At 28.3% G+C, this 25,434-nt stretch overlaps 4 protein-coding genes across 5 annotated transcripts; 3 read left to right on the top strand and 1 right to left on the bottom strand.

Annotated features, from left to right (window-relative positions):
* The first annotated feature begins 1,456 nt into the window (after positions 1–1,456).
* Positions 1,457–6,701, top strand: LOC111679104 (actin-related protein 2). 2 transcript variants are annotated; one of them, XM_023440601.2, is made up of 7 exons: positions 1,457–1,802; positions 2,614–2,724; positions 2,918–2,932; positions 4,865–5,080; positions 5,151–5,360; positions 5,493–5,921; positions 5,988–6,701. In XM_023440601.2, the coding sequence occupies exons 1-7, from the start codon at positions 1,755–1,757 to the stop codon at positions 6,156–6,158; spliced, it is 1,200 nt and encodes a 399-aa protein (XP_023296369.1). In that variant the 5' UTR covers positions 1,457–1,754; the 3' UTR covers positions 6,159–6,701. The 2 variants fall into 2 exon arrangements, with proteins under 2 accessions (XP_023296369.1, XP_023296370.1); XM_023440602.2 differs by lacking the exon at positions 2,918–2,932 and having other exon boundaries at positions 1,459–1,802.
* An 854-nt stretch (positions 6,702–7,555) lies between these two features.
* Positions 7,556–18,559, bottom strand: LOC111679118 (NIF3-like protein 1). The gene is made up of 4 exons (XM_023440618.2): positions 18,299–18,559; positions 18,109–18,240; positions 17,885–18,029; positions 7,556–8,179 (listed from the first exon to the last, which is right to left on the bottom strand). The coding sequence occupies exons 1-4, from the start codon at positions 18,466–18,468 to the stop codon at positions 7,757–7,759; spliced, it is 870 nt and encodes a 289-aa protein (XP_023296386.2). The 5' UTR covers positions 18,469–18,559; the 3' UTR covers positions 7,556–7,756.
* LOC111679117 (sodium/bile acid cotransporter) lies at positions 9,275–11,065 on the top strand. Its single transcript, XM_023440617.2, has 2 exons — positions 9,275–10,354; positions 10,419–11,065. The coding sequence occupies exons 1-2, from the start codon at positions 9,323–9,325 to the stop codon at positions 10,734–10,736; spliced, it is 1,350 nt and encodes a 449-aa protein (XP_023296385.2). The 5' UTR covers positions 9,275–9,322; the 3' UTR covers positions 10,737–11,065.
* LOC111679116 (sodium/bile acid cotransporter-like) lies at positions 13,353–16,007 on the top strand. The gene is made up of 2 exons (XM_023440616.2): positions 13,353–15,194; positions 15,505–16,007. Exons 1-2 carry the CDS (start codon positions 14,106–14,108, stop codon positions 15,883–15,885), a joined length of 1,470 nt encoding a protein of 489 aa, XP_023296384.2. The 5' UTR covers positions 13,353–14,105; the 3' UTR covers positions 15,886–16,007.
* Positions 18,560–25,434: the final 6,875 nt, after the last annotated feature.

A 25,434-nucleotide genomic window follows, 5' to 3' on the forward strand; every position in this document is an offset into this window, starting at 1 on the left:
AACTTTATCGTTCTTCGACTGGTACTTTTCGAGTTTTCTATAAAATTAAACCTAGAAACATAAAAATAAATTATAATCTATAAAAAGGGTCTTTTAAGTACTTTTTCGTTCTTCGATTTTTTTATAATATTGAACCTAGAAACATGAAATTAAGAATGTACAGTAAATAGTCGACTTTTCGACTTTTTGCATTTTATGAAAAGTTGATTTTTGGACTTTTCGACTTTTTTCATTTAATTAAAAGTCGACTTTTCGACTATATATATTCTATAAATAGTCGACTTTTTGACATTTTTCGACTTTTTCGACCTTTCGACTTTTAAACTTTTTCAACTTTTGGACTTTTCGACTTTTTTTGATTTTTCGACTTTTTTCGATTTTTCGACTTTTATTAACAAAGTCGACTTTTCGACATTTTTCACAGACGATAGTAGAGTTATCGACTTTTTTGGAACAAAATAGTCGACTTCGACTTTTTTTGGACAAAAAGTCGATTTATTTTAAAAATATTTTAAATGTAGTGTAGTGGTGATGTATGTTTGGTATGGTGTAACCATACCAAACCAAACAAAAGAAACTGGTGTTGCCAGAGTGGTAGCGGCGCTGGTATGCTCGCCGGATGGGGGTGGTTCTTTCTACCACTCTAGACATCTACACACATAAAAAATCATACCAGCTAAAAATAAACAAAATAAAAATATAAATGGGCACCGAGTAGGTTTCTGTCTGTCTCCCTGATGAAATGTACCTACGAACTAGATATCTGGCAGATGTTGTGCCAGGTTAAACCCTCCTACTCGGGATTGGATAATCCCGCCAATGACATCCTAATATTAGGGAAGTCCCAAAATTTACCCTGCAAACTTTCCTTTCCCTACTTACCGCCGCTTATGTTGTTAGCCGATAATTTTAAATGATTAAAACTTTTGAGTATTTCATTTAAACATAATAAACGTCTAAAAAAGTCGGAAAATTTCGAAAAAAGTCGAAAACTCGAAAATTGTAGAAACAAGTCAAAAATAGTCGAAAATTTAAAAAAAGTTGAAAAAAGTCAAAAACTCTAAAATAGTCGGAAAAACTCGAAAAAAGTAAAAAAAATAGTCGGAAAAAAGTCGAAAAAATCATGAAGTCGGAAAAAAAATCGAAAAAAAGCAAAGTCGAAAAATGTCGGAAAAAGTCGACTATTTATAAAATACTTATAGTCGAAATGTCGACTTTTCATAAAATGCAAAAAGTCGACTTTAAACTAAATGAAAAAAGTCGAAAATTCGTTTTAACTAACGAACCCTATTTCTGAACTCTCGGATTTCGTTTTTATTTAAAATCGTTCAAAATTTAAAAACTAAATGTATTTAAAAACTTAGCCGACTTACAGTCGATTTTAAGCCGCCACCAACATTCTAAGTTTCAGCCGACGCTAACGCCGTTAATTTGTGTTGGCGCGGGGCTGTGCTGACTGTCACCCGCAAAGGTTTGACAATATATTCGTCATCCAGCAGTGGAGAAAAATTAAAAAAAAAAATAGTTTTTATTATTGTGCAAAAATTCGTTTAATATTCCACTGTTTTCTATAATAAAATAACAAAACTAAAATTAAACTAGATAAATTAATTGTTAAAAGAGTAAAAAATAGTTAAACATAATAATAAAACGTGCAAAAAGAACACACCTTAAAAATTGTTTGCAAAACTCCAAGCACCTTACAATAGCCGTAGAAGCAGAATAAAAAGAAAAAAAAAAAAACAAAGTAAAAAATGGATAGCAAAGGACGCAATGTTATAGTTTGCGATAATGGTACCGGTGTAAGTAGCAAGACATTTAACTGGGTGTCAGTTTACCTTCAAGCTAAAAATATTTGCTTTTCTAATGCGGATGTTGTCTATAGGCACAAAAGAAAATAAGTAGAGATTACAAAAGGCAGCAGAAACTAATACCAGTGACATACATTTGGGGATTGTGGGTCGGTCGTTTCTCTTTTAATGTTTAAGTTCATTGTGCTGGTCATTTAAAGTAGCCTTTCAAATTTCAACATAATTTTAAAAGTTTTTAAAATAAAGACCCTCCCTTTCAAAAAGTTAAAACTATTGTTGAGACCCTTGCTTTGATTACTCATACATGTAGTATATCTTGTAGAAGCGCATTCTATTGTGTATTTGTTGTTTTGTTATCTGCACTGTTTAATATTTGGAATATTATATTAATATTTATATAAAAAAAAGAAAACTTTATCGGTGACAAATACCTTTGATAATAATTCCGAAATACTATGTTTCTCTTGTGTGGAACCAATATTAGAGTATACGCAAGAAGCAAGAGAATAACAAATAATAGAATTTTTAATAATTTTGTATCCCTCATATTAATGTATGTATACGATATTATAATACCCTATTCTACTATATCTGAGTTGGAGCTGATATTTAACAAATATTGAGCTTACATTAATTTTAAACTACATCTACTGTCCATTCATGCAAACCTATTAAATGAAAATTGGTTATATTGATTAAAACTGATCCATTATTTAGACCTCATATTAAATTGTACAGATGACAAATAACTCCTTAAAATTTATACAATTCAGTTCATTTTCAAATCTGATTTCTCTTCTAGTTCGTTAAATGTGGTTATGCCGGTAGCAATTTCCCCGCCCACATATTTCCCTCCATGGTTGGCAGGCCAATCATAAGGGCTGTTAATAAAATTGGCGATATTGAAGTCAAGGTAAGTTGCTCTTATTCATATCAAACTGTCCTATACCAAACAATTAAAATTAGTTTAGTTAATTTTGAATTTTTATAAATTTATATACATATATATAAAAAATATCTCTTTTTTGTTCTTCTTTATTTATATGTAAATGAAATAAAAAAAAATATTTATTTTGGAAAAATATCTTTTTTGAATATTTTTACAGGATTTACACGTTGATGTAAGTCTATAGTTTCCTAATTTATTTTCATTAATTACGAAATTGTTACGTTTCTTTTTTCGTTGGTTTAAATCAAAAACTAGTTGTTCGTTTTACTAAATTCCAATATTTTTTTGTTAGCTAAATAAACTTAGACGTTGTTTAAAGTTAATTTGTTATCCCTGTTTTTTCATTTGTTGTTGCTGCTAAAGCAAGCATCATTTTAACAAAACCTTATTAAGAATGCCTTTATCAAAAAAGCGTTTAGTTTTTTGTTATTTATTGTTTAAATTTCTGAAATAAAACATTTTAGAATGAATGTTTGTTGTTTTATTATTATTATTTTTTTACTAACAAATTTGTTTTTATTTAGATTTTAAAAACGCATGCTTTAATTTTTTCTTTAATAAAAGAATTATTTCGTTACTATATATGAAAGTATTTCTTTTAGCAGTGATTTTCATTAAGTTTTAAACTCACATTGAATGTGTTTTTAGACTGCATTTGAATTTTATTTATTACTGTCAATTTTAACTGTTTTAATTTTAAACAAAAGTTTATTTCCGATTTGAAAAGCTAAAATTGATTAAATAATTTTAAATCAGATGAAAAATCAAATCTCTGGTTTCAAATTAAATATCTTTGCTTAAAATATTTCAACTAGAACTGAACTAGAACTGAACTAGAACTGAACTAGAACTGAACTAGAACTGAACTAGAACTGAACTACAACTGAACTACAACTGAACTAGAACTGAACTAGAACTGAACTAGAGCTGAACTAGAACTGAACTAGAACTGAACTAGAACTAGAACTGAACTAGAACTGAACTAGAACTGAACTAGAACTGAACTAGAACTGAACTAGAACTAGAACTGAACTAGAACTAGAACTGAACTGAACTAGAACTGAACTAGAACTGAACTAGAACTGAACTAGAACTGAACTAGAACTGAACTAGAACTGAACTAGAACTGAACTAGAACTGAACTAGAACTGAACTAGAACAAAACTAGAACTGAACTAGAACTGAACTAGAACTAGAACTGAACTGAACTAGAACTGAACTAGAACTGAACTAGAACTGAACTAGAACAAAACTAGAACTGAACTAGAACTGAACTAGAACTGAACTAGAACTGAACTAGAACTGAACTAGAACTGAACTAGAACTGAACTAGAACTGAACTAGAACTGAACTAGAACTGAACTAGAACTGAACTAGAACTGAACTAGAACTGAACTAGAACTGAACTAGAACTGAACTAGAACTGAACTAGAACTGAACTAGAACTGAACTAGAACTGAACTAGAACTGAACTAGAACTGAACTAGAACTGAACTAGAACTGAACTAGAACTGAACTAGAACTGAACTAGAACTGAACTAGAACTGAACTAGAACTGAACTAGAACTGAACTAGAACTGAACTAGAACTGAACTAGAACTGAACTAGAACTGAACTAGAACTGAACTAGAACTGAACTAGAACTGAACTAGAACTGAACTAGAACTGAACTAGAACTGAACTAGAACTGAACTAGAACTGAACTAGAACTGAACTAGAACTGAACTAGAACTGAACTAGAACTGAACTAGAACTGAACTAGAACTGAACTAGAACTGAACTAGAACTGAACTAGAACTAGAACTGAACTAGAACTGAACTAGAACTGAACTAGAACTGAACTATAACAGAACTGAACTAGAACTGAACGTTTATAGCCTTTTCTAAAAAACTGCCTTCACTGCTAATTACCTTTAATTCCTTTAAACTAAGTCATAGTTTCTAAACAGTTAGTACATGTGTTGTTTTATTATTTTCTCGTATTTGCTTTATTTAATAACTTTACAAAAATTTTCATTTTATTCATAAAAATTCTAACTCTCTCTTGCTCTAGCTACAAATATTTCCTTTTTATTTAACACATTTAACTAACACTATATTTTAGGATTTAATGGTTGGCGATGAAGCATCACAATTACGTTCACTACTCGAAGTATCCTATCCCATGGAAAATGGTGTTGTACGAAATTGGGAAGATATGTGTCATGTGTGGGATTATACGTTTGGCCCCAAGAAAATGAATATTGATCCAACAAATACGAAAATATTGCTCACAGAACCACCAATGAATCCTTTGAAAAATCGTGAGAAAATGATAGAGGTAAAGATAATATGTTGCTAATTTAAACAGGTACATAATTAAAATTTGTTGTTTCTTTTTTTTATTATAGGTTATGTTTGAGAAATACGGATTTGATTCAACCTATATTGCTATACAAGCGGTTTTAACTTTATATGCTCAAGGTTTAATATCGGGTGTTGTTATCGATTCGGGTGATGGTGTTACACACATATGTCCGGTCTATGAAGAATTTGCACTGCCACATTTAACAAGACGTTTAGATATTGCTGGTCGTGATATAACACGTTATTTAATTAAGGTAAGACATTCATTTGAGTTTAAACAAAATTTAAGGATCTAAGTGATCAACATTATTTTGAATATAAAAACAATATATTTTGCCGCTTTTTTTTTTCAAATATAATTAAATTTTATTTTCCCTTTCGTCTAGTTACTTTTACTACGTGGTTACGCTTTTAATCATTCCGCTGATTTTGAAACAGTACGTATGATGAAGGAAAAACTCTGCTACATTGGCTATAACATTGAAATGGAACAGAGATTAGCACTGGAGACAACAGTACTCGTAGAATCATATACCTTACCCGATGGACGTGTGATAAAGGTGGGCGGTGAGCGTTTCGAAGCACCCGAAGCACTCTTTCAACCTCACTTAATAAATGTAGAAGGTCAAGGTATTGCTGAATTAGTATTTAATACTATACAAGCGGCAGATATTGATATGAGGCCAGAACTATATAAACATATTGTACTGTCTGGTGGTTCAACTATGTATCCCGGTCTACCATCACGTTTAGAACGTGAAATTAAACAATTATATTTGGAAAGAGTATTGAAAAATGACATAGATAAATTGGCGGTATGTGGTAGAAATTAAGAATCTCTTTTTAAATAGTTTTCTAAATGAAATTCTTGTTATTTTTAGAAATTCAAAATTCGCATTGAAGATCCACCCAGAAGAAAGGATATGGTTTTCATTGGTGGCGCTGTTTTAGCTGAAGTTACTAAAGATCGTGATGCATTTTGGATGTCTAAACAGGAGTATCAAGAACAGGGTCTTAAAGTATTACAAAAACTACAAAAAGTTACTGCTTGAAAAAGAATTTAATTCTTTTGTAAAAGCTTTAAAAAAACTGACAAGTCTAAAGGGGCATCGATCTATAATAATACATTTCAATGCCAGTTCTTTTTTACATATAAAAAACCAATACAAACATCGTCATAAAAGTAAATGTAAAGCTAAATGCTAAAGATAAAACTTTCCAAATCTTCCAATGAAAAGATAATTAGACTACTACTACTCTATTTTTATTCCTCCCTCTAAGTCGTTGTTATACTTTTCTATTAAACAATCATGTTTTTTATTTCTTTTACACCCCCCTCTCCTCTCTGTAGACTCTTCAATATATAATTGTTTTTTTTTTTTAAATTCCTTAACAATTTGCATTTATGTAAGTTTTTCATCTTTTTTATTTTCCGTAACCAAATAATTTCTGCCTTCTATTGTTTGTGTTTATATATAAATATTTTTTAACTAATTTTTTTATTTAATTTTTATTTTCCAAGTATTTTCTAGTATTTTATATTAATTTTTTTTAAGTAAAAGATTAATTTTCAATAAAAAAAGAAAACCAGATTATTACAAAATTTCTTATTTTCTAGAAAACAAGAAAACAATTTTGAGTTTTATATTTATTTAACAAAATTGTTTTTGTTGTAGATTTTGTAAGCATTAAAAATTTCATAAAATAAAACAATTTGAAAATTAAAAAGATAATTTCGTTGCGTGTTTAAAAGACTAGACAACTGACAAGATTGACTATATAGATTTATAGACTTCAGAATATAGTATAGACTAAACCATAAACCCCTCGTTCGACTAGACGACGTTCGACTAGATGATAAACTATACTTTCAATTGGACAATAGACCAGACAATGGAGTTGGCAATAGACTAGGCAATAGAATAGGCAATATACTGAACTAAAGATAATAGACTGGACCGTAGACTTGATTATAATGTATACTAGACAAGACTTTAAACTAGACATGACATGACAATTATATGTTTTACATATTCTTGCGACTTAGAGATTTTTTGTTTTTCGAACATAAGAGCGAAATTTCATAAATTTAAGAATTCTTACAATTGTAAGGATCAAGTTAAAGTGACTCTTTTAACAGTTTAAAAAAAGAGTCCAAAATTTCGCTTCAAAACTAAATTCAAAAAGTAAAATCTCTGAAATACATTCACTATTTATCTAATTTCCTAAAATTGTCGTATTCGAATACATATTTAAAAAATATATTCAAAATTAAAAGTTCGAAATTAAAAAAATAAAAAAATTGTTTTCAAAACTTAATTATTTTTATTATGAAAATGAATTTCGGTTTCAAGTTTTTTTAAAACTTTTTTTGAATTCTCTTATTTCAATATTTATTTAGAAAATTTTTAAATTAAAACACTTGTTATTTAGCATTTGTGTGCACAGATTTTAGTTTTTTTTATTAATTTATAATTTCAATATCATTCCATCATTATCTTAAATAGTATAGTTAGAAAAACCATATAAATAATATCAATTCAAATATTATTATTAATATTTAATGAAAATAAAAATATTTTAAATATAAAGACAATTAAAAAAAAAATGCACTTTTGTGTTTTTTCTCTTTGGAAAAACCCTAAAAAATTCAATTATTTTTAACAAATGTCTTAATAGGATCTTCATCTGTCTGTGAAACTAAAATCTCACAGCCACCATTTAGCATATCATCTAATTTGGTTTGGAAGTTCTTAAGGAAACCTCTTTCCGAATTACTATGATTACATAGTATCACAGTTACATTATTGTGATTAGCGTCCAACACTTCATGGTGAGACATTTCTCCTGTTATATATAGATCTGCCTTAATGCCACGCAATAATGAGCCACCCGAACCGGCACATAAAGCCACTTCTTTAATTTTAGTCTCCAGGTTATGATCGACAGCCATGGCTACGTGAACATCTAGGCCAATGTGTTTTTGTACGGCTGTTATAGCATTTTTAAGGGAAATGTTGGTGTTAAAGGTGCGTCCAGAGCCAACATTTTCATCATCGCAATCGGCTAGGGGCTAAATAAATAAAAATATGTTGTTGTTATACCATCATTGGAATGTTGAGTGTGTGACTGATGGATGGATGAGGTGTATGCGTGAATTATGATTTTTTATTAACGTTTTAATAATTTTCACTTAAAATTCGAATTAAATAACGGTTTTTACTTAATTTTCTTGATTCACCAGAAAATTTAACATTTCTTTAAAAATTAGGAAACGAATTGCCGATTGGAATTAATTCCTGATTCGGTCACAGCTTTTCAAAGAAAATCTGAAAATTTTACGAGCGTATTTAACGCATGAATATCGGAAACTTATCAAGGTAAAATGTAAATGGAAAACCGATACAAATCTATCTATCTATCTATCTATCTATCTATCTATCTATCTATCTATCTATCTATCTATCTATCTATCTATCTATCTATCTATCTATCTATCTATCTATCTATCTATCTATCTATCTATCTATCTATCTATCTATCTATCTATCTATCTATCTATCTATCTATCTATCTATATATCTATCTATCTATCTATCTATCTATCTATCTATCTATCTATCTATCTATCTATCTATCTATCTATCTATCTATCTATCTATCTATCTATCTATCTATCTATCTATCTATCTATCTATCTATCTATCTATCTATCTATCTATCTATCTATCTATTTATCTATCTATCTATCTATCTATCTATCTATCTATCTATCTATCTATCTATCTATCTATCTATCTATCTATCTATCTATCTATCTATCTATCTATCTATTAGCCTATATTTAGAGAAGAATTCGTTTATAATTACAACCGACTAATACTTTTAAATTTCTCTTCTTGGCCTTAACTTTTATTTTACAAACAATAAACAAAAATATCAAATTACTTTTAATGTTTATAAACAAAAAAAACGCTAAGATAAGAAACCCCAAAATAAATGTTCTACTATTTACTTGTAAATCATTAGAAATCGAGTGAATGCGTTTCCCTTGCTCTTGGAACATTTAATTTGAACGATATTGTTTCATAAAGATTCCTTTGTGTGACTTTAATACCTTCAATATCAGACGGTTTCGAGTGTGTAAGGTTGTTATCAGGGTATTTAGTCGTCAATAAGACTTTATAATAGAAACAACGTTAAATTTAAATTAAGAATGATACGATTGAAAGAAATAATTTACTGGCTTTTGGCCTTGCAAATTACCTGGATGGTGAGTGGTCAAGAATTTGGAACAATAGTGGGTAAATGGAAAATAAAGTATGGCATACAGGATGAGATGCCAGCATTACATGTGACTACAAATAATGTGGAAAACTTGCCATTAAAAATTTACGATATTGAACCGAATACCCAACAATCAAATAATATTTATTATGAATTTATAATTGAAAATACAAAATTAGCAACAGTGGAGGAGAAACGTTTAAATTTGAGTGATATTGAAGGTTCTTTCTGGGAAGGTGTGTTGCACGTTAAAGGCCTTCATATAGGTTACACACAATTATATATAACTTTAAATGATCCTCAGACAGATAGAATTGAAAAGGGTGGAGAAATTCTAGAGATAAAAGTGCTGCGCAATAAACGTATAGATGACAAAATTTTCACATACACTGCTGCAGCTATAATGCTTTTAATGTTTATAAATCTTGGCACTGTGTTGGATCTGAAACGTGTCAGTCCGATTTTTTTAAGACCTGTAGGTCCTTTATTGGGTTTTTGTTCCCGCTATATTGTTATGCCGGCTTTGGCTATTGGTTTGGGTGTTTTAATGTTTAAAACTAATAAAAATTTACAATTGGCTTTACTTTTTACGGCCATAGCACCCAGTGGCGGTATAGCTAATATCTGTAATGTGTTCTTAAAGGGAAACATTAATCTCTCCTTGGCTATCACCACTTTAAATAGTGTCTTGGCTTTGGGTATGTTGCCTTTGTGGATTTTTCTAATGGGTCCTGTTCTTTATCAAGATTCTAAGTTGAATTTACCCTTTGTGGACTTGGCCGTTGGTTGTGTTGGTCTTTTATTGGCCTTAATAGTGGGAGTTATATTACGTACTTTTATACCTAAAACTACACAATTTATATTTCGTTTTTTGAAACCCGTTTCGGTTTTACTAAGTTTGTGTTTGGTCGCCGTTACGGTGGGCATAAATGCTTTTGCTTTTAAGGAAATTACTTTAATGGTTTGTTTTTGCCATTCATTATTATTTATAATATAGGTAATTAACATTTTTTATTTATTTTTAGATTTTCTTAGCTGCTTTATTTTTACCCATTATAGGTTATATACTTTCATTTGTTTTATCAAAAATTCTATGCCGCTCTATAACAGATGCCATGACTATAGCCGTCGAGACTAGTGTTCTAAATATGTCTTTACCTATTGTTTTATTGGAATATACAGTGACTCAACCTATGGCTGATATGTTAATAGTTGTGCCTATTTTATCGGCCTTGTTATCATTATGTTTAATTGTTATTTTTTATATTGTTCGAAGAATATTTGGTTGGAATACAAAACGAGATCTCGATGCTTTTGATGAAGAAACTTTTTTAGTTGAATAGATATAATATGAATATAACTAGATCTAAGTTTATTGTAAATATAGATTAAGAATGTATTAGTATTAAGTTTAATAAAACAAAAATTTGTAAAAATCAAGACTCGCAGCAAAACTGCTACTCAAGCCCATCCTGAATGAAATACGAGGGCAAAGATACAATTTTAGATTTATAATAGATTCAAAAATAATCGAAACTTTGGCTACAAGTTCAAAAAGGCCACGAAATTCAGATTCATCCATTGATGATTAAAAGAAAATAATTTGAAACTTCCGAAACCTTTAAAAGCAAATGAAAAAGAATAAAAACAAGTCGGTTATGGCCTACCACATAATACCCTACACAATGAGTATATTTTTAAAAATTTTATTTTTCATAAAGAAACTTTTATGTTAAATTGTACCTTAATTCCAATGGGTCTTTATCATAAACGTTTATCAATGGTTTATAAATCAAATTTTAATACAAAATTTCTTCTAAAATTTTGTATGAAAATATGGGCCGATCCTCGGTAAATTTGGGGAAAAGGATATATTTTTAAAGACCTGAAATGGTTACAAGTCAATTTTAAACGTTTAAGACATTTTTTGAAGAGGGGTTTGTATGGGGTCTAGGGTCAAATAAGAGCCTATCATTACGAAAATCTGCAGTGTTATTAATACTTATATAAAACGTATTTGTGCAAATTTTTAGAGAGATAATGGTATATTTGATGTTATTATAAAAAAATCGGGAGGTACGGTTGTATGAGGGCTAGGTGAAATAATGGACCGATTTCAACCAAAAAACATGGTCGAATTTCATTAAATTATCTTGAAAATTGCGGCCAGTTCCTTGCGCACGAGGTTTACATGGATAGCCAGCCAGCCGGACAGAATTCTGAATCGATCGGTATACTTTAAGGTGGTATTGGTCCAATATTTTTGTGTGTTACAAACATCATCACAAACGTATAATACCCTCCCCACTATAGTGGTGTAGGGTATAAAAATTATAATAATAGAAGAACAAATTCTCTACAACAGAAATAAAAAAGTATTTGGGATATAGACGAGGATATGTAGAGGATAAGACTGTAACTCTCTGAATCATTTTATTAGACAATTGACAATTAATTAAGAAACAACATCTCATACTAACATTAGAAATTTCTACACAACAGACCGTATAGAATTTAATGGCTACAACTGAAAATTTATACCACCAACTTGACGTCATTTTGGAGGCTTATGGGAAGTCCGTGCATTGCATCTAAACATAAATTATCTTGTGTATCAAAAAGTTCGTTCAAATTCAAGGTCATTATCTGCTCTTCTGGTCCAGTAGATCTTAAAGTGCTTACACAAGTCCATTTTTTGATTGTACAACGCACTAAGGAGTGAGTGAAAAAAAAACGTTTATAAACTTTTCTAGCCAAAATTGACTTACAAAATTTAATTTCAGTTAATTTTTTAAGGGTTGTAAATTATTACATATTAAATTATATACAACATGTATATGTATGTAAATATGTAATTTAGCACCGTGTACATATTAGCAAATTTGATAGTGTTTTTACCAGTTGGTGTACAAAGTTTATAAACTCCAAAGTGTGTTGTAGTTAAAATATTTTGTATACTAGTCATCACTTAATTGTTTTAACAAATGTTCTATCGCTTAGAATTAATTCTTGACTATACATTTGTTTTGTATACAATCGTATATTATAGCTATAAAAACAGAAATTAAAAAATTCATATTTACAAAAAGCTTTTAATTGACTAGAAAAAAAATTTCAAAAGCAGATACAATTAAGAGTTTACAACTGATATAAATAGGCAAACGTATGATATAAATAGGCAAATTTTTAGATTTAAAATTTAAATGTGTTTATTTAGATAAAAATGGATTTGTTTACTGAGGTTTTAAAGTTCGGACTAATTTCTTTAATGTGAATCAGTTTGAATTTGAAAAAAAAACTTTAGAAAAGTTGAAACATGTAGGCGAGCACAGCTCTTTTCTGTAGATAGATATATAGATAAATAAATAGATAGATAGATAGATAGATAGATAGATAGATAGATAGATAGATAGATAGACAGATAGATAGATATATAGATAGATAGATAGATAGATAGATAGATAGATAGATAGATAGATAAATAGATAGATAGATAGATAGATAGATAGATAGATAGATAGATAGATAGATAGATAGATAGATAGAAGTATACATACATACATACATAGATAAACAGACAGACAGATAGAAAGATATATAGATAGATAGATAGATAGATAGATAGATAGATAGATAGATAGATAGATAGATAGATAGATAGATAGATAGAAAGATAGATAGATAGATAGATAGATAGATAGATAGATAGATAGATAGATAGATAGATAGATAGATAGATAGATAGATAGACAGTTAGATAGACAGATAGATAGATAGATAGATAGATAGATAGATAGATAGATAGATAGATAGATAGATAGATAGATAGATAGTTAGGTAGATAGATAGATAGTTTTCTTACATGCCAAAATCTCATAATAATATCAACCCAAAGTTTATAGGGGAGCATTCCATTTACGGCTGACAGATAAATGTTGGGCATATATGATTAGGCATAGTCGAATATAACACTCTTACTTGTTCATAAATGTGTTCACTAATTATTTCGTACGCTCTCCTTAATACAAATGTATTTGTAAAACATACGTTTTATTAGACAATTTCAAAACAATTAATTAATAAAATTAGCCAGTCAGTTGAAACTGATTGTTCAAAGTGTTTAAACATGATGTAGAATAGAAAAATGAAAAATACTATTTAAAAAACGAAATTATGAAAATTAAAGCATTCCTTTCTAAACGGAGTTATTCTACGAGTTATTTTACGATCAAATTTAAGAGACAAAGATGTTTAAAAAAAAATCGAGTAAAATCAAAGTTTCAAAAATTAAGTACAGTTGTGATATTTAAAAAAAATTACTCTCTCTCTTTGACGTTGATGTAGGTTTTGTTAATAGTTTCAAGAAACTATTATTGTATTTAGTGACTATTAATTAAGCTAAGAGAATTTGGAAAAGCAGTCTTATCAGTAAATTTATTTACTAAAGATTAAATTAATATAAAGACCATTAATAAATATTTCACACGAACTACCTCAATATTTGATAATTAATAAAAGCTTTTATATTAAACACAAAAACGATAAATTTTGTCAAAATATAATTCATTCGATGTTGGATGTGCGGTCAAGCTACAACTTGGATGGTTATAGAAAAAAAGAGTGTTAAAATTACAAAAACAAAATAATTAAATTTAAGCAAACAACAAAAAATCTCATAAAAGAACTTTTAATATATAATTTATATATAAAAAATGATTTTTAAAAAATCTCTTTTAATTGTATTTATAATACAAACAACAAGTGTTTTGATAATATGCAGTAAAACGTTGGAACATTTAAAATATAATTCGGACAATAATGATACCTACTGGGAGGAGTATGATAACTATTCCAAACAATTAAATACTAAGCCTTCATGGTCAGTAGTGTTTGAGGAATACAACATCAACATGACCATGACGCAAAAACGTTTAATGTTAATCAATATAACAGATATAGATCCCACCTGGGGACAAGAATATGAATTTCATATTATACCACAAGATAAAAAATTGCTTAGTTTGTCCGATAACATAATAACAGGCCAAGATATAGAAACCGGCCAGTCATGGTGGAGTGGCAATTTTACAATGGAAGCTTTATTTTTGGGTCGTTCGGAAATTTATGTTGAATTACGCAGACCTTATATGCCCACCGAAAGATCTGCTGAAACTACTGAAGTTATTATTATGCGTAATATAGGCAAATGGGATTTGCTATTTAATGTATGCGTTGGCATCTTTGTCATGCTGTTGTATATAAATTTTGGCGCTGTTTTGGAATTGGATGCTTTAAAGGCGATACTAATAAAACCTATAGGTCCAGCTATAGGTTTCATGGGACAATTTCTTGTTATGCCTGTTTTGAGTTTTTTAATTGGTTACTTTTTATTTCATGACATGATCGAATTAAGATTGGGCCTATTTTTTACGGGATCTACTCCAGGCGGCGGTGCTTCTAATATATTTACGGTTATTTTAAATGGTAATCTTAATTTATCAATTACCATGACGGCTATTAGTAATTTGGCTGCCTTTGGCATGATGCCGATATGGATTTTTACTTTGGGTGCTTTAATATTTCATGATGGTAATCTAGTGGTGCCGTATAAGACTATTGCAGCAATGTCATTCTCTTTGGTGGTTCCTTTGGGTATTGGTATAGCGTTGCAGCATTATGCTCCTTCGTTGGCTAAAAAAATGGCGAAGATTTTGAAACCGTTATCGTTGTGTTTTATATTGTTTATTACGGCTTTTGCATTTACGGTTAATTCGTATATGTTTAAATTGTTTTCATGGAAGGTGAGTGTGAAATATGTCTGTCTGTCTATCTATCTATCTATCTATCTATCTGTCTGTCTGTCTGTCTGTCTGTCTGTCTGTCTGTCTGTCTGTCTGTCTGTCTATCTATCTATCTATCTATCTATCTATCTATCTATCTATCTATCTATCTATCTATCTATCTATCTATCTATCTATCTATCTATCTATCTATCTATCTATCTATCTATCTATCTATCTATCTATCTATCTATCTATATATCTAGCTATATTTCTATCTATTAAACTTTGACCAATTTGCTTAATTCCTCCCCATTTCTTTCCTTTTCAGATAATTTTCGCCAGCAGCGCCCTACCCTGGATAGGTTATTTAGTCGGTTTTACTATGGCTCTTATGTGTCGGCAATCTGCGCGTGATGCCCTAACCATAGCTATTGAAACGGGTATACAAAATACCGGCATAGCCATATTTATGTTAAGCTTTACATTACCTCAGCCCCAAGCTGATATGACAAGTGCAGTACCGGTGGCCAATTCAATGATGACACCATTACCTTTACTCTTGCTGTACATAATAAAGAAAATCTTTTGTCGCACCAGTATTGAGGAAACAGAAGAGCCTGGTATAAAAGCTACAAAATTTACTGAAACAAAAGCTATTGTAGAAAAGGAACAACAGTGTGTAGAGACGAAAGCAGCTAACAAAACGTGATTAATTTTTAATTTAACAAATAGTATTTTTTTGTTGTTAAGTTTGTAGTTTAAAAATATTTTATACTTTTTGTAATTTAAGGAAAACATTAGAGAGAATAGTATTTTATATGAACAAACTAATATGTATTTAAAAAAATAGTTTTATTTCTACATACGTATTACAACTTTACAATGCAGACCTATTATAAAATAAAAACTTTTCTCTATAATAATAAACAATTTAAATAAAATTTTAGTAGACATTTCATTATCTTTAAGGTACTTTTGTTATCGTTAACTTATAACAATTAAAAATCAGTCGTAGTTTTTGAAAAAACAAAACATTTCTTTTCTTGTGTTGTATTATTATCAGATAATTTAAGTGTTTTACAACCGATTAATTTAGAAGGTTTAATAATATTTCCCTAATGTATTTTGTCGCCAATATTATTAGCATGATATATAATAAAATAATGAAAATCATTTTATTTTTTTTCTGATAAAATATAAAATTATAAATATCAGTTAAAAAAATATATACAGATTCACAAGTTTTTTTTAAAGATTGATTTTGTGATATTTGCATAAAAAAAATATTTTATGAGTTAAACTAGCATACCCTGGATGCTTCGCTACCCTATGTTCAATATCGAAAAAATATTAAAAAGTACTATCGGAAAAACGAAAAAGTACATAGATCTCTTTCAATAAATTCACATTTAAGGACCGTGTGTTCCGGTTAACCATTTAAAAAGAATCCATTTGAATAATAGAAAAGTACCAAATAGTTCCCACTTCTAGATTATTATGCAGTCAAGACCATGTATGTTAAAATTAATGTTCCTAGATTGAATATTTTAGAAAATTAAAAGAGTACAATTTATGTGATAAAAAGCACTAAAAAGTTGTCTCTTAAAGGATCATGTGTTTTCAGTTCATATTAAAGAAAATACATAGAGTATCATTTGAAGGAAGAAATAGTACCAAAAGTGGAATAAAGTTTACCTAAGTTTAAAGTATTAATAAAAAGAGTACAATGTTTCCCCTTTTCGCTTAGAAATATTCTTTTTCGAGAATTAAGTTTACAAAATGTTCCGTATTTAAATCTACATATATATCACAGATAAAATCTAAACGATTGAAATCTGCATTCATTTTTTCCAGAAAAATTTTGCTTTAAAAAAGGTACCAAACAATTTACTCGAATTTGGTCCTATATAGGCCTTAGTACTCCAATTCCAAAATAATATAGCAAAAGCTTATTTTGTGTGAGTAAATAAACTACTTTTTGAAATTTTATAAAAGTTGGCTCAATGAGTTTGAATAAAATTAAATTTGCCGTTTTTCCCCTTTTTTACCCAGTGAAATAGCAAAAATTTTATTACAATAAATATTACAGAGTTAGTCCGTAATTTAATATGAATAATTCAATAAACCAAAAAAGATTTCTTAATGTGCTAAAAAAAAGTACCATAAATACAGTTTTGTCCCTTTTACACCCAAAAAGGACTTAATTTTAAAAAAGTACGAAACAGGTGTCTCATAATTTTGAGAGATGTATCCAAAATATTTAGAAAAATTTGATTATGTTAATTAGTTTAAAAGTTATAAAGGGCTCAAAAAGGTACCAAAATCACCTTTGTTACACATTTTTACCCCTTAAAAGTACGAATATCTACCATCTGTCTGGTAGATACAGGTGCATTTAAAATTTTTCTTGTATCACTAATATTATGTATGATATTTAAGAAAACCTGTTTTACCCGTTTTTCCCCCTTTTTACCCGTAAATGTGCAAATTTCCAAAAATCCCTCCCTAGTGGATCTACATGACCAAAAACTCATCTACTGTTAAAATTTTATGATTCTAGTAGGTTCAGTCGTTTGGGCTGTGCGATGAAGAATCAGTCAGTTAGTAACGCTACTCTTTTATATATATAATATAAGATGAGATGTTTTGGAACAATATTTTATTTCATTTATCTTAAGAAAACACAAATCGAATAAAAACAGTCTTACCTTAATAGGTTTGATATCTTTAATGGGTAATGCTGTGGCCAGCCAATCATTAACACCACCCAATGCAGCATCCCATGCTGTATGAGGAGAATATAAAGCAATTGATTTAGCCAAGCATATGGAAACAATACGTTCCTTCCATGTTCTACGCAAATAGTAAAAAAACATAATTGAAAATAAAGAAAACACCCAAAATAAATTGTTAATAATCTAATTAAACTTACTTTTGAGTGATTCTCTTTAAAGCAGAAAATATTGGCGGATGATAGGACACAATCATATTGACATTTTTATCCAAAGCTTCTTGCATGACACGTTCGGTTAAATCATTTGTTAAAAGTATTTTTTCAATAGGTCTACAAATTGAAATGTTATTAAACATTTAAAATATTACATATTTCCAAATTAACTTACCCCTGATTGTAGGGTTCCAGCAGTAAACCCACATTGTCCCATTTTTCGGCATAACTTAAAGGAGCAAACGCCTCTAAACGTTTAATCACTTCTGGCAAAGCTAAACCTGTTGACATATTGCCGTAAAAACGTAGAAAATTTGAAGCTTGTTTGGTAGTAGCTTTTAACATTAATATTGTTAATAAAATTAAAAAAATTCTAATTTTTCTTAATTATTCCGCAGAAAAATGATTTATTAAGTTTGACAACAAGAACAAAAAAACCGGCAAACAGCTGTTGATGTTTACATATATTGCAGAGGTGTATTTTCTTGATTTAGAGCAGACCACAGTTGCTTATTTTTGTATTATTGATTATTGTTTATAGTTTAAATTATAAAAAATAAGTATAACGGATGTACAGAAAACAGAAAAGAGGAAATGTATAAATTATTCTTAATTTTGTATTATTTTTAAACTAATAAGTTAAGATTTTTCAACTAAATATATTATAAAACATATATTAATTTTAATACCATTTTATATCCATTGTAGGAAAATGTGAAGAAATTGTAAAAAGTTTGCTATAACTTTCTTGGTTGGTGACTTTAGGAATATACACCACATACGGAAGTTCTACAAAAATATCAACGGATGTAGTGGCAAAGGGAAACAATAATTTATGTTTTTGTTTTATTTGTAAGGAAAGTAAATATCATTACTTTTTAATAACATCATAAATTAAACACCTTACTTATAAACAAAATTTATAAATCAAATTTCGTATGGAAATTTTGTTTTATAAACCATTTATAAAATAAAATGTTGTTTATTAATAAGAGGATAAATAATTTTCATAAAATTAAATCATAAACTTATTGTTATTTATTTATTAATAACTAATATTAATCCTTCAGCTACTTACCACTAAATAGTCAAAAAGGTTTTTTCGTACCACTTATTCACCACACTTTTAAATATGACAATTAGTAAATGCTCTCAACTATCATCACACTCTTTTTAATTCACCACATTTTAGTTAATTTTCCTTTATTCGCCTCTTTTATATGTAAAATTCCGTTGATCTTATTAAATTATTGCAATTTGTTATTAAAAAGTGTTTAAATATTACTAAATCTATGAAAAAAGTGAAATTTAATTAATTTTTATTAAAAATTGTGTGTTATATTAAAGGAAACTATGAATTTTTGCAAGATTTTCAGCAATTACAAAATCTACCAAAAACTGCAAAGCCACCTGTTGGTAGCGGAGCCCTAGCGCTCCACAGAAACTGCAATTTTTTTCTTCGTGTCGTGTAAATTCGTACATGTGTGATTGATTATGTGTATTTGCATTTCGGGTTTGTCGCGAGTGCTTTTGTTAAGAAAAAAGTTAACGAAGAAGAAGGGTATGTTAAAAATGTTGTTGTTGTTACTGTTGTTTGTAATATTCTATTTTGTGTATACTCTTAATGGATGTTGTTGTTGGATTAATGTGTGTTGTTTTTTTCGCTTTGCATTTAGTGTTGATCTGTTTGTTTTGTTTACTGATTTGACGGTTTAGTACTTTTTATTTTCCTTGCACTTTGTATTGAATGATTGGTACTTTTTACACTTGTATTAGCACTTGACTGCTATAAATTTTGTATACTTTTTTTGGGGAAATGTTAAAACTATTACATATTTTTTTATTCTTGATTAGTTTAAAGTGAAACTATAACAGCTATTTAAATAATAATATAGTGAAAAATTATTGTTATTAATTTGAAATGTCATATATTTACATTAGGGTTCCTACTTTTTGCAATTTTTGCGAATATCAAAAATACCATAGCAAGGTCTTGTAGAGAGTGACCATATGTTAATTATTATGATATGATTTTTAGCAATCGTAAAAAAGTTCCCAAACCAAAGACAATGAAGTTTTGTATAAATATTACACTTTCTAATTGAGAAAAATAATTATTTTTGTCAACATTTTTGCATACTTATTACTTCATTTTAAAGAGAATATTGACCCTGTTATGTAATTCCTAATAAATCGTAATAATATTGCGCGTTGTAGAAATAGTATATATTTATATGAAAAAAATTAATTTTATTAAAAATTAACTAACAAAAGAATTGTGGAAGTTTTTTCACTAAATTGACTTAAAAATTACATTTTGGTATCAGAACAGTTTTGCCTATAAGGAAGTGCTGTAGTATTTCGCCGCTCAAAAAAAGTTATTACCCTAATGTACATACAGTATTGTTCGAAACCTAAGCAACTTTTTTTTGGCATTGTATACAAAGTAGTATATTTTCTATTTTAATTGATTTATTCAAAATTATATAATTGATAATAATAACATTATGTGTCTACATTATAATAACAACAACAAAAGTTTAATTCAATTTCGCTGTGAGTTACAAGAAAATAAAAACTGAATTAACTCCATAAATAGATGTTCGAAACTTAAGCAACTTTTTGATGTTCTTATGATAATCGTTGGTCCTTTTGAGTTTCAAACACTTTATGCAATTTTTGCGAATATCAAATATACCATAGGAAGGTCTTGTAGGGAGTGATCAGATGTTAATTATTATGATATGATTTTTTAGCAATCGCAAAAAAGTTCCCGAACCAAAGACATTGAAATTTTGCATAAATATTACATTTTCTAATTGAGAAAAATAACACTTTCTGTCAACATTTTTGCATTTTTATTACTTAATTTTAAAGAGATTATTGACCCTGTTATGTAATTCCTAATAAATCGTAATAATATTGCGGGTTGTAGATAATAGTATATATTTATATATATGAAAAATAATTAATTAATTTTATTAAAAATTAACGAACAAAAGAATTGTGGAAGTTTTTTTTTTACAAAATTGACTTAAAAATTACATTTTATATCAAAACAGTTTTGGCTATAAGGAAGTGTCGTGAAAAGTTATAACCCTAATGTACATATCTACTTAACTTCCAACAAAATTTCATACTCTCTTCCAAATGTCGTTATTAAAACTAATTGTATTACTAACTAAAACCTGAATCTGTCTATAATTATTATTATTTCCATATAAAAATTTTCCACGTTCGAAAATCAACTAAAAGAATATAAATCATTAACAAATAACTATATCAGGAAAACAATTAATCAGAATATATATTTTTCTGAATATGCTCATAATTTACTAAAGCTAAAGTTCCACTTCTGAAAATCATTTAAAAATTATAATCGAATAAATATGATCTGTATGTATATACATACACTAATCATTTTGCATTCGTAATTCACTGGTACTGGTACTTTTAGAGCTTTCTAAAATATTGAATTTATAAACATAAAATTAAACACGCAGTATCCCAATTGAACGAAAATTGAAAAAGCATATTCTGGTACTTTTTTTGTTCTTTTACTAATACTTTTCGAATTTTCTATAATATTGAACCTAAAAACATTAAATTGGACATGTAGCTTCCTGATTGTATAAAATCTTTATGCGATTTTTTTTGGTTTCTGGTTGAAAATTTAACATGCGTCATCCTGATTTAATGAAAATATATAAAAAGGCACTGTCTGGTACTTTTTCGTTCTTCAACTGTTTTTTCTAATTTTTGTAATATTGAGACTAGAATCATAAAATCAAACTTAAAGAGTTCTCTAAAAGGGGAATTATTGATATTGCAGATATATATACATTTACAATAATGATATTTATTTTATTCCATTACGATGAGGGTAGCGAAGCACACTGGGTATAGCTAGTAAGTATATAAAAATACAAATTAAAAATACATATTAAAAGTAAGAATTTTACTACAGTCTTGAGGTCTCAATTAAGAAACTAAAAGTCATCATTAATATTTGTAGAAATTAGTATTTTATAATTTTTATAAGCTTAAATTATAAAGCGATAATGGACCGAACAGAAAAAAAAATAAAGAATGATTTGATTTCCATATTATTAGTAATTCCTGAGTTATTTACAATTGATTTTCAGTAGTGGACTTTCATACAGTATTGTTCGAAACCTAAGCAACTTTTTTTGGCATTGTATACAAAGTGCTATTTTTTCTATTTTAATTGATTTATTCAAAAATATAAAATTGATAATAATATTATGTGTCTACATTATAATAACAACAACAAAAGTTTAATTCCATTTGGCCGTGAATTACAAGAAAATAATAACTGAATTAACTCTATAAATAGCTGTTCGAAAATTAAGCAACTTTTTGATCTTCTTATGAAAATCTTTGGTCCTTTTGAGTTCCAAAAACAATTATGGAATATATTTGTTACTAATATAGTTCGTAATGAATCCCAAGCGGACTTTAAGCCATTCGCAAGCTGCAATGTTTTCTAGAACTGCGAATTTCGACCCAGCGCTTCAGAAAGCCGAACAGCATCTCTAAGGGACTTGAGTCGGGAGATTTTAATGGACAATCAAATAATTTGGGTCCGATTACTCGATAACTACTCTTAGATAAACTTTGCCAAAGATTTTGGTTCATTGTCTGAAAATCGCAATAAAGTAAGTTGTTCTGTTTGTTATAACTTTCTTTGAGCGGCGAACAGCCACAGCACTTCCTTATAGCCAAAACTATCCTGATTCCAAAATGTATTTTAGTGAAAAAATTTTCCGCACCGAAATTAATTTTTTGTTCGTTATTTTTTAATAAATTTTTTTAATTACATACTTATCATATACTATTATCTATAACGCACAATATTATTGCGATTTATTAGGAATTTCATAACAGGGTCAATATTTTTTTTAAGATGAAGTAATAAAAATGCAAAAATGTTGAGAAAAAAAGTTATTTTTCTCAATTAAAAATGTAATATTTATACAAAACTTCATTGTCTTTTTGTGGAACTTTTTTCACGATTGTGAAAAAAATCATATCATATTAATTAACTTCATATCATACTAATTAATATCTGATCGCGCACTACAAGACCTTTCTATATTTGCAAAAATTGCGAAAATTACTAACACTAATGTACCACACATACATATATATGACATTTTAAACCAATAACAATCATTTTTGACAATATTATTTAAACAGCTCTTATAGTTTCCCTTAAATCTTATCAAGAATAAAAAATGTAAATGTTTCAACATTTCCCCAAAAAAAGAATACAAAATGTATAGCACTCAAGTGCTGATACAAGTGTTAAAAAGTAGCTGTCATTTAATAAAAAGTCCAATGATGCTATTATGTACGAACTAAAAAGTCCCAAACCGCTATTAATACCATTTAAATTAGTAAACAAAACAAACAAACCATCACTAAAGGCAATAATAACAAGAGACCAACCAAAGAAAAAAAAACAAAACACATTATTCTAACTACAACATCCGTCAATGGAATACAAAATATGTATAATATTACAAACAACAGCAACAACAACATTATTAACATACCCTTCTTATTCGTATATTTTTTCTTAACAAAAACACTTGTCGCGACAAACCCGAAATGCAAATAAACATAATCAATCACACACGTACGAATTTACTCGACCGACACAAAAAAAATTGCATTTTCTGGTGGAGCGCTAGGGCTCCGCTACCAACAGGTGGCTTTGCAATTTTTGGCAAATTTTTTATTTGCTGGAAATCTTGCAAAAATTCATATTTTCCTTTTTTTAAACAAACAAATTTTTGTTTATTATTAAATAAATTTAACTTTTTTCATAATTTTATTAATATTTAAACACTTTTTATTAACAATTTTTAACAATTTAATGGAATTAACGAAATTTTACGTATAAATTAGACGAACAAAAGAAAATAACTAAAAAGCGGCAAATAAAAAGGAGAGAGAGTGTGAAGTAAGTAAGTGTCAAATGCAAAAGAGATTTATGTATTTGTTGGTTTTGGGTTGGAGAGAGGGTACAAGTGGAGAAAACGAAGTCGTTAGTAGATATTTAAAATATGTATGTATGTATGTATGTATGTATGTATGTATGTATGTATGTATGTATGTATGTAGTAAATATGTGTTTGAGAGGAAAACCTTTATTTTGTTAGTGCAGCATCCATATGTTTATAAAGAGGTAATAGATTTATACCATTTGTCCATTGGTTATACATACATACATACATACATACATACATACATACATACATACATACATACATACATACATACATACATACATACATAATAAAATAAATAAAATAGTTATGTATTTAGTTAGTAACTTTCGCATGGTAAAGAGGAGAAAAGGAATTAAGTTTAACCCATATGTCAGCATATGCCAATTAGGGCATGTTACAAATTATAAGAAATAGTTTTTTTTTTTTTTTTTGCAATACAACATTTTGTTATTGAACAGACTAAGTATATAAAAAAGCAAATAAAAATATGTACTTATTAAAAGTAAGACAGAAAATTAGCAAACTGGAGAATTTTAGATAGTTTAATGAATGTTAGTAAAGAACTACAGTCTTCAGGTCTCGATTAAAGAGTTAAAAGTCATAATTGATATTTGTAGAAATTACCATTTTATAATTTTTAAAAGCTTAAATTATAAATCGATAATGGACTGAACAGAAAAAAATTAAAGAATGATTTGATTTTCATATTATTAGTAATTCATTAATTATTTACAATTGATTTTCAGAAGTGGAACTTATTTGTGTGGTTTCGAAAGTTTTTAAATGGAAGTAATAGTCAATTATAAACAGATTTAGGTTTAAGTTAGTAATATAATTAATTTTAATAACGGCATTTGGAAAATAATATGAAACTTTGTAAGGAAGCTAAGTGTATATGTACATTACGGTTATAACTTTCTTTGAGCGGCGAAATGACACAGCACTTCCTTATAGCCAAAACTATCCTGATACCAAAATGTAATTTTTTAAGTCAATTTAGTGAAAAAACTTTCCGCACCTAAAGCAATTTCCAAAATTCTTTTATTCGTTATTTTTTAATAAAATTATTTAATTATTTATCATATATAAATACATATATACTATTATCTATAACGCACAATATTATTGCGATTTATTAGGAATTTCAAAACAGGGTCAATATTCTCTTTAAGATGAAGTAATAAAAATGCAAAAATGTTGACATTAAAAATGTAATATTTATACAAAACTTGATTAACTTTTTGCGGAACTTTTTTCATGATTGTGAAAAAAT

The sequence above is a fragment of the Lucilia cuprina genome, chromosome 3 (genome assembly GCF_022045245.1).
Source record: "Lucilia cuprina isolate Lc7/37 chromosome 3, ASM2204524v1, whole genome shotgun sequence".
Taxonomy (NCBI): Eukaryota; Metazoa; Arthropoda; class Insecta; order Diptera; family Calliphoridae; genus Lucilia; species Lucilia cuprina.

Coding starts and splice junctions, on each gene's coding strand:
- LOC111679104 (XM_023440601.2), top strand. CDS start 1,755: ATGGATAGCAAAGGACGCAATGTTATAGTTTGCGATAATGGTACCGGT. Junction 5,081..5,150: donor ATCGTGAGAAAATGATAGAG/GTAAAGATAATA, acceptor TTTTTATTATAG/GTTATGTTTGAGAAATACGG. Junction 5,922..5,987: donor ATGACATAGATAAATTGGCG/GTATGTGGTAGA, acceptor TGTTATTTTTAG/AAATTCAAAATTCGCATTGA.
- LOC111679118 (XM_023440618.2), bottom strand. CDS start 18,468: ATGTTAAAAGCTACTACCAAACAAGCTTCAAATTTTCTACGTTTTTAC. Junction 18,241..18,298: donor CTGGAACCCTACAATCAGGG/GTAAGTTAATTT, acceptor TTCAATTTGTAG/ACCTATTGAAAAAATACTTT. Junction 8,180..17,884: donor AAGATATCAAACCTATTAAG/GTAAGACTGTTT, acceptor TTATTTATTTAG/CCCCTAGCCGATTGCGATGA.
- LOC111679117 (XM_023440617.2), top strand. CDS start 9,323: ATGATACGATTGAAAGAAATAATTTACTGGCTTTTGGCCTTGCAAATT. Junction 10,355..10,418: donor TTAAGGAAATTACTTTAATG/GTTTGTTTTTGC, acceptor ATTTATTTTTAG/ATTTTCTTAGCTGCTTTATT.
- LOC111679116 (XM_023440616.2), top strand. CDS start 14,106: ATGATTTTTAAAAAATCTCTTTTAATTGTATTTATAATACAAACAACA. Junction 15,195..15,504: donor TTAAATTGTTTTCATGGAAG/GTGAGTGTGAAA, acceptor TTTCCTTTTCAG/ATAATTTTCGCCAGCAGCGC.